This window comes from Rhamphochromis longiceps, linkage group LG4 (genome assembly GCF_057381845.1).
Source record: "Rhamphochromis longiceps isolate RC_006_pf linkage group LG4, R_longiceps_female_GT1.1, whole genome shotgun sequence".
In the NCBI taxonomy this organism is placed as follows: domain Eukaryota; kingdom Metazoa; phylum Chordata; class Actinopteri; order Cichliformes; family Cichlidae; genus Rhamphochromis; species Rhamphochromis longiceps.
Genome location: NC_140560.1, coordinates 29,921,330 through 29,930,675, shown reverse-complemented (window position 1 = coordinate 29,930,675; position 9,346 = coordinate 29,921,330). Strand labels below are relative to the sequence as shown.

At 39.8% G+C, this 9,346-nt stretch overlaps 1 protein-coding gene across 1 annotated transcript; it reads left to right on the top strand.

Annotated features, from left to right (window-relative positions):
- The first annotated feature begins 50 nt into the window (after positions 1 to 50).
- On the top strand, positions 51 to 7,289 carry retreg3 (reticulophagy regulator family member 3). The gene is made up of 10 exons (XM_085404420.1): positions 51 to 135; positions 360 to 636; positions 2,049 to 2,155; positions 2,523 to 2,553; positions 2,673 to 2,799; positions 3,643 to 3,727; positions 4,202 to 4,339; positions 4,665 to 4,744; positions 5,403 to 5,535; positions 5,623 to 7,289. Exons 2-10 carry the CDS (start codon positions 389 to 391, stop codon positions 6,168 to 6,170), a joined length of 1,497 nt encoding a protein of 498 aa, XP_085260546.1. The 5' UTR covers positions 51 to 135; positions 360 to 388; the 3' UTR covers positions 6,171 to 7,289.
- The last annotated feature ends 2,057 nt before the right edge of the window (positions 7,290 to 9,346 follow it).

The window sequence follows — 9,346 nt, the reverse complement described above, 5'->3', positions numbered from 1 at the left end:
GCACCTGAATGCCTCATGACGCAGGGCCAAAGTGTATTGTGATTGGGCCGCTGACGGCTCAGAAAAACAGGTGACGCCATATTGTAAGTTCTCCGAATCGAGCGCCGCATTTCTGCAAAAAAAAATGACAAAATAGTAAGTGTTAGCTGCTTTTGAAACGTTTATCCATTTGCTTTGATAAAATATTTTATTTTAATATAGTCAAATGTGTGTTGTTAGACCATAATAAAGTGGTTTGGCTGGCGTCATTTGCTTTTAGCTTAAAAATCCGTTAGCATAAATGTTAGTGGAGCGGCGCTGTGGCGCTCCTTATGAAGCTGTTTACATGGTTCCACTTAGCTTAAATCTTTATTTTACAGGCTTACTTTGTCAGGAGTAGGACGCTGAGATGACTCACACTGGAACAATGCAAGGGGCAGACGTGGGGGATTGCTCTGCTAATCAGAGCGCTGATATCTGCCTTCGAAGTCGTTCATGCTCTAGCGAAAGAGATGGCCAAGTACGAGCTGTCAAAGCTGCTCTCCAGTCCAGGCTGGGGCCCTATGAGCCTGTCCTGACCTACCTGCAGTCTGTCCTGGTCTGGGAAAAACCCTTTCATTGTGTCCTTCTCTACATTGTGATCAACGTTGTGTTCTGGTAAGTTTTAGCTTGTGTTAGTTTGTGAGTTATGTTTCCTCAGTGTCTCTGTGTTACAGTTGCCGACATCCAGACAACACCAAGAGGCAAGACAGCGTGACTGGAAGCAGATGGTTCTTATACACAATGCAAATATTTTGCCTGTCAGTTCAAGATAAAGCAGCTGGCTGAGTGGCGGTACTATTTTTATGCACACTCTGCAGGGACTTTTCACTCAACTTTAATGCTCCAAACTGTTGCTTTTAATCTTGAAATCTGTGTAATGCTGTGGATTATCTCTACCAATTTTACCAGTGAGCCTGTAAAGGTCAAATCTACAGTTAGTGTCATGGGGATAAGAGGGGAAGTTGTTTCACTATATGAATATGTAAGTATGTTTGAGTGTTTCACTGGGCCAAATTTTGGCTTACTTAGTTGACCTGGGTATTGCTAGATGTACAGGAAGGATCATTGACCTGACACATGGAAAGAAAGCCTGACTGGTGGGCATGTTTGCAGAGTTCTGGCGTTCAGCCTGAATTTGATTAGACCACCAAGCGTTTCAGAACGTTTACACTGCATCTGCTTTATCTTTGCTTCTGCACACACATAATGGTGCAGGCCATTTTCAGCCCAGAGTGATGCAGCCGTAACCCCAAAGTGACTGAAAGTTAGACATTAACAAGGGCAGCCGCTCTCACAGTAGGACAGGGTTGTCCTGATTTTCAACATACAGGTGGCGGATGACAAACTCGTGAAACCACGAGCTGCATTTTCAGTGCTGAGCACTTGTTGTGTTCTCATTTTTCAGTGACCCAACTTTCCATAAACATTTTCACATTGCTTTTGTTACTGTCACTTCTAATTACAGCATTAACCCAAATACTGACACCCCTTGTTCTGCCAGCAAATTCTTTGTTAGGTTAATCTCTAACCGGTGATTGGCAGAATCCTGCAGCATTGTTGTTCCCATTACATTTTGGAGTCTTGTGATCTGAAAATGGAGCAGCAGTTGGGATTTAGTTAGGGTTGTGTGCAAGACAGAAAGATGGAAAAAACCCTGAAACCTTATGTATAGTTAGACCACATTTTTTACAATATGAACATCTGTTAGTCTGTTGGATTAATATCATCTAAATGTTTATTGATATAATTGATATTACAGTAGTGTGTGGAGTTAAAAGAAATGGTCAAATACTCTACTTACTGCCAACCTTCTTGTTTAAAATACATTTGTGTAAGACACCAGAGGGTGGGCTTTCTTTCTTATTCTGACTTTGACAATAATAAATGGAATTTGCTCAGACTGTCTTGCGGTTTAATTAATTTTGCATTAACTTTTTAATTACATTGCTCTGTGATTGTTTATGCCTATGAAAGCAAGAAATAGATGCACTGTGTTCATGTGTTTTCTGTGGTTTATCCCCTGCCAGGTTCTTCGCTCTGACCTCACTGCGCCTGATATTCCTGTCGGCATCTGGCATGGTTGTACTCGTCTGTCTAGATACCTGGAGAAATAAGATCTGGCCAGAGATTAGAGGTGCTAAATTTTGTCTCAATGTATATTTGTATATTTAAGAGAATACATCATATTCTGCATTTTCCTTTTTTTCCGCTTCTGGAATGTCATAGATTGTGCAAAATGCAGCCAATTCAATCCCTAATGTACTGTGGCTGTAGCAAATGTACTTTTGTTCCTAGAATAAATGTGACATCAGTCAGCAGCCTTGTACTCTGGACTTTAAAATGATCTGTATTAGTCATGAAACGGTTCATCTTTGGCAGTGGTTTTTAAAATCCCGAAGACACTGTAGATGAAAGCCAAGCAAATGTCTAAATAATGTATACATATTTAGACAGTGATATTTAATGTTTCTTAAAGTGATGAATGTTCTCTCCCTTTACAGTCAGAAAGCTGGATGAATCAGAAAATGAGAGGTTTGTAGCCACTGTTGTTGGTTTTTTTGTTGTTTTTTTTATTCTCATATTGCAGCATTAGTTGAATGATAAGGAGTTGATTAAGCAGTAAGGAGTTAAATGATTGTGTCCCTGTCTAGCTGGGGTCTGGTGCATCCTGGCACCCTCAGTGTGCCTGAATTGTGCCACCATATTGCTGAGGCCTGGGTCAGTGGAGTGGTTGTGAAATCCAGTATTGTGCAGTACAAGCGTCAAAATCCTGGCACAGTGAGAGCTACACACAATAACACAATGACTTCATTCTGTATCACAACACCTATTGTATGATTTTTAAGTTATCCCTGTTTGATTTACCTATTATCCTTTTCTAATTTTTTTTCCTTCACTGGTTTATTAACTCGGTCACACTAGAGGAAAAATAGGCGGTTGACCAATGATTGCGCAGAATTTTTTTCACATTGGGCGAGCAACTTGTGGTTGAGCATGCAACCTTTGAACATTCAACCATCAACCTTTGGGAGACCATTTTTTAATCACAAGGCGACCTGTTGGGAGGCAACACCCAGTCACAGTCCAAGTTGGACTTATTGGAGTCGCTCAGACAGTTTGGCAGAGGCTTGAAGAAAATTGTTGTCTAATTTGTAAACACAAACAGTTGGAGTCGGTCTGTAACGATGGACACAACTTACATGTGACGATTATCTTTGCAATAGATCGTTCTAGTCAGCTGCTTGTTTTCTTGTTATATTCCTGTATAATATCAGTTACTGAGCAGCTATCTTTGTCCAGTTAAATCACAGTTATTGCTGTTTTATCATTGTCACTTTAAAGACTGCAACTGACTGTGATTTGTCATTGTCCTGCTCGCCATCTTTAAAGTTACCATTTCGAAGAGATTCCACATGTTCATTGCACGGGGTTGGAATACTTTTGGTCGTGATACGGTCTCCTGTTTTCCCTAGTGTGACTGTAGCTGTGGATAAGTGCACCATGGTCAACACGATATGGTGTTGTTGACTATTTTCTGTGTGTGTGTGTGTGTGTGTGTGTGTTTTTTGTTTGTTTGCTTGTTTTTTGTTTGTTTTTGTTTTTCCGGCTCTTCTGTGACAGTTTTGCATCGTGACCTGTGGAGTGTTCAGCTGTTTGGCTATCATTGGACGCTACATTCCTGGATTAGTGCTCTCCTACTCTGCTTGTGAGTCCGAGCAGTTTATCCAGTTCTAATTAAAAACCCACGCCTCTTCACAGAACTATGTTGGCAAAGAAACTCTGCCTGACTAGTCTAATTAAAAGTGCATGGGTGGGGAAACCAGATCTGTGGGGGCTCAGTACCGGGGCCTGATCTGTGAGGTGATTAAAATGTGGATGAGGCAGACCAGGCAGGAGTGAAAGAGCCAGGCAGAAAGCTAAGGAGGTCAGACAGAGACCAAGCTAATCTCCTAACCTTCAACCAGTAGGCTGCAAAGCTGGGCAAGGAGGACATCTGACGTCTGAAACAATCCAAACATCAGCTTGTACTCTACATATTAAACCTCTATTCCCTGTCCCTCAGTTTTTCTTTATCACAAAAAAAAGTCAACAGGCTATCTTTCTGTAGTGAAATACTGCACTTTAATAGAAATGTCCCTCTTCTCTATCTTAACTAGTATTCTCTCTGCCCCTCCTCTAGTGTTAGCTACTCTCCTGACTCCTCTGGCAGCCTATCACAAGCTTTTCCAGCATCTTGGCATCAAGCTGGAGCCAGTCCTGCAGCGGCTGGACTTCAGCGTTCGTGGATACATGATGTTAAAGCCCATTGACAATCAGTGTAAGTTGTAAACCAAATTGTATCGTGTATATTTTTACTAGAATTGGCAGCTAACTGGATTTTATGTAAATTTATTCGTTTGAGATGAAACTGTTGTTAAGACAATTTCCACTCCAGTAAATGAGACCAAAGTGCAAATATCAGAGTAGAGATAGTGATGTAAAGTGGGTTTTTTTTCTTTGTTTGTTGATTAATCTGTTAATCAGTTCTAATTTTACAAACCATTTCTAAAACTGGTTGTCCTGCACACTGTGTATTTAACTACTACAGTTAAAATAAGCTGGACTCAGTAATTATTTGTTGTCTTGGTCACTCCACTCTGCAGTCCTACGAAGAACTCTACATGGTGCAGCCTCGGGTGAAGCCAGTGACAGTGAGGAGGAGTTGGCCGCTTTTTGCCCAACAGTAAGGCTGTTGCACTTCTAAAGCTCTTAATATTTTAATCAAACTGTTACTCACTATGCCTGCCTTTCTATTGTTTAAAGTCGGGGACATCATTCCTGAAATTTGTCTTCAAATATAGTTTTTGTTTTTGTTCATATTGTGATCTAGTAATTATGTCAACATACACAAAATGCTTCCTAAAGCAGAAGTAAACTTTTATATTTAAAGTGTTCATAATGAGTAATGTGAATTTGTGAAAAAAATCTTAGTCTTTACAATTCTATAAATTAAAATTTAAAGTCTGTCCAGGTTTTTTTTTTTTTTCTCTTTTAGTGAACATGAGTTGTTGTTAGTCAACAGTGTTGGTTACAAGGTTATAAAATGAAACGAAAGATGAAACATTCACTGCACCTATTGCTTTTTCAGCACACTGTTAGCTACAGCAGCACGTCAGCACCATTTCCTGTTGTGGTTAGGAACGTCACAAAATGTACCTGTTTATTTTTGTGTTAATGTGTGTTTGTGGCAAAGCCTGCAGACGGTAAAAGGATGAGAAACAAGCAGAGAGTCAAACTAAGAATGTTTCTCTGTTTATATCAGAGTCGGAGTTACCAGCTTGACTGCCATCTTAAAAAAATGCACCACAGCACAGCCTAAACCATTTCATTTTGTCTCCTAGTTTGATGATGCTGTTGTTGCGAAGGAGCTTGCACTGACCGACTCCGAGCATTCTGATGCTGAGGTTTCTTATACTGACAATGGAACATTTAACCTGTCACGTGGCCAGACCCCACTGACTGAAGGCTCTGAGGGTATGTATGCCAAAAAGACGGACTTCTTACCTCGATTTCCTGGTTAGTTCATGCTTCTGATCTTCTCCCTGTCTGTATTCCGGCCAGATTTTGACAGGCATAGTGATGCTGAAGAATCCTTTGCCCAGGACCTCCCAGACTTCCCCTCCATAAACCCTGATGCCACTCTGATGGATGATGATGATGACACGAGCATTGGACTGCCTAGCCTGGGTCTGTCTGGGCTAGCTAGTCACCGGGCTTCAGTGCTGGATGTGGAATCTCATCTTGACTCAGACCAAGAGGATCTAGATGCTGAACTTTCTCTTAGCAGCCTGCCACCTGCCTCTAATATCACTGGAGACTTGGCTGGAGTCATTGCCAGCAACATGATCCAGGCAGCAATAGCCGGGGCACTGCAACCACGGCCTCCTGCTGCCCAACGCAGAGAAGGTCCCCCCAGGGCCGGGGCCCACCGAAGCTATCGCAAGCAGTCCAGCTCTGAGCTAGACACAGACTTGGATGGAGAAGACTTTGAGATGCTGGATCAGTCTGAACTAAACCAGCTGGATCCCTTCAGTGAAGGTGCAGGTTCTAGACGGGGAGAGAGCCAGGGGTCTAACTTTTTGTCTAGCCTGCTTGGTAAACCACAGTAAGGTGTGTGTGTCTGTGTGTGCACAGCTTGAATGTGTGTTGATAAAGTATGAGAATGTGTGTGGGAGATGGTTTTAGGTTCCAGCACCCCTGCTCCTGATTAGCATCAGTTTATCACTGTGAAGTATTTCATATTTTCTATCTTTTCAGACTCTCTTTGCTGTAGTTTGAAAATGTGATCATCCAGAAAACTTTTACTTCGTAGGCTGAGCAATAGGTAACGCAATAACATACATAAAACACATTCAAACATTAAATATACCAGCATTATTGAGCCTTTTTGCAGTCTTGTAACTTTACACACCACTCAGTTACAAGGTACAAGTACTTGTTGACTTCAAATGAAAGCCAGAGGCCATCAGATCTTTTCTACACCGAGGTCTAGACATACAGGGCTATTAACACAGGACCAAATGTGACATTCCTCTTGGTTGAGCTGAGCCATGTTTTAGTACTGATACTGTGCAACAGCCTTTTATATAAAAGCTTATTTAGGCATTGCAGTATTTGGATGTATCAGCCCTTCAATAAGTAGTAGCTCATGTTCATGTTGATACTCGGCTGTCTTTAACACGATCTGATGGAAGAGGATTAATTTGATGGTGCACCATCGAATTCATTTAGAGAATCATTTAGATAATTTAAACACTTGACAGCAGTTGCATATTTAGTCAGTGATTATGTTCTTCAATGAAGGTGAATGATATCTGGATAAAGTTCAACATTTTCTATTTTCCTTTTCTCTTGACTAACAGGAACGCATTCAAAGTTTATTTTGTCACAATAGTCTTATGTGGCCCAAAGTAGCTCTGTTACATTTGTGTTAATGAATTTGTTCCTCACATCAGAACATGCTTCTTTTTCGCGTGTGAGTAATTTCTGATTTTATTTTTTTTTCCATTTTCCTGCCCTTTAAAATGGCTCAATTACCTTGTGTGCATGTTAAATACCTGGAATGAGCCCTCGGGTTTGTTTGCGATTCAGTTTTTTGTTTGTTTTTGTTTTGTTTTTTAAAGAAAAAATTTAAAATAGTCTCTTTATGTCTTACCACTCTTGTATTCTATCTGGTTGACCTTCAAACTGACCTTCTTTTTTTTTTTTTTTTTTTTTTAAAGAGAAAATTATATTCTCAAGGCTCTTTTACAATCTTAATAGGCGACCTTGTTTACATCAAGTTTGGATAGGAAGTTAACCTCATATCTTTTTTTAAGTGTTATTTTATAGTGGCTTTTGCTGGTCGGCCTGATTTCCTATACATGGACAAACCATGTCTGTATAGTGTTTTAGAGTGGAAATGGCACTTGAAATTTCCATGAGCCACAAGTGAGATTTACTGAAATGCACATATGAAAAGTTAAAATGCTGGTTGTTTAATAGAGGGAAAAAACATCACTGTTTTCAATTGTGTTATTTTGAGAAGAAAATCGTAGCTGCAATTTTAGCACAGTATAGAAAAAAATCTGCTGGATTCAGAATTTAAATAGAACAATGTAAACTGATGGGAAATTGCAGAAAATAAATGTTACTAAATTAGTTGGACTTGGTTTGACCATATCAGTTAACAAGAATGTTTCTGTAGGCTGTTCTATGAGAAGTCCTCATCATGAGGGATTTGTAGGCTGTTTGTAATGTAATGTGCATAGTAGTGCATTTCCTTCTGTGTAACTGGTTTTGATATGTTTTGATGTGCAAATCATATTAAATAAAATGTTTGCAATTAACTGTCTCTCTGTTTATCAAAGGTGCTCTTAAGGCAATTCAGATGTACTTCATTTAATACCGAAAAGCTCTGGAACAACTAGAAAACCAGTCACGGCCTAATTTGACATTTGTGTTTTATTCCGTTTTAGATGGATCATCATAGCTGTGGACTTCAAAGAGCTGCAAGGGAATTTGATTTCTCTAAAGCAGTCTTTGGATAATAAAAACATTTTGTGTCACATTTGGTCACATGTCAAAGGTGTCCTGTTGGCCATTTAAAGTACAGTTGACTCATTGCCATTGTGGTCATAAGGTGATAGACATAGTCACTAACAATACACAGGTTGGCTGTGGCATTTAAACAATGCTCAGCAGGGGAAGTCTCAAATGTCCCAGGAAAGGGTGGACCAAAGACCAGCTTTTCAGTGTCATTATGTTTTTGTTTAGGAATTTTTTTGTTCTTCAATTCCTAATTTTTCTGTTTTGGAGCATTATTTTAGGGTCCCCCCGTGACACGTTTGTTTTCATTTTGTTAGACATGGCACAGTTGAAAATAAAAGAAGACCACACTAGTTTGTCATGTTGTGATATTTTGATATATTTTGATGACATACTTTTTGTTGATCTTATTATATAATGGGTAAATATCACCTGGCAGTAGTGATTGTGTTACTATTTATTGCGATAGTGTTCTAGGGTTAAGCAGCCCAAACTGTGCCTAGAAAATATGCCACACATGATATCACCACCAGCACCAACATTTGTTTTAATGTTTAGATCAAATTCTGATCCTACCATCTGAATGTTACAGCACAAATTGAGACCCACCAGACCAGGCAACGTTTTTCTAACCTTTTAATTTGATGAGATACCCAGTAAGATTTTCTTCTGTAGCCCATCTTTCTTCAAAGTTCAACATTTAGAGATGCTCTTCTGTATATCTTGTTTATTGCACCCTGGTCATTCTCCTCTGACATTGAGACATTTTCACCCAGAGAATTGCAGCAACTCTTTTCTGATCATTCTCAGTAAACCCGAAAATATGGTTGTGAGGGAAAATTCCAGTAGGTCAGCAGTGTCTAAGATTCTCAGACCAACAACCATGCCACGTTCAAAGTCATCCAAATCTCCTTTTTTCCCTCATTGTGATGCTTTGTTTGAACGTCAGCAGGTCATCTCGACCATGTCCACATGTCTTCATGTATGAGTTGGTACCATGTGATTAGCTGAATAAATATTTGCGTCCGGGAACAGGTTAGGTTTTGGACTGAATTGACTGCTTCTGAGAACAGCCAAATAAAAAGAGGTGTCACTCTACTTTTTTTCGGGATATCGCTAACGACATGGAATGAAGAAGGAGATAAAGTTCTACTAAACATAAAATAATTTAAGTAAAAGAACCATTGAGATACTTTAAACCTGTCATACTTAATAACTTTTGGGGCAGAATTAACAGAGGGGCGCTCAAACGCGAAGG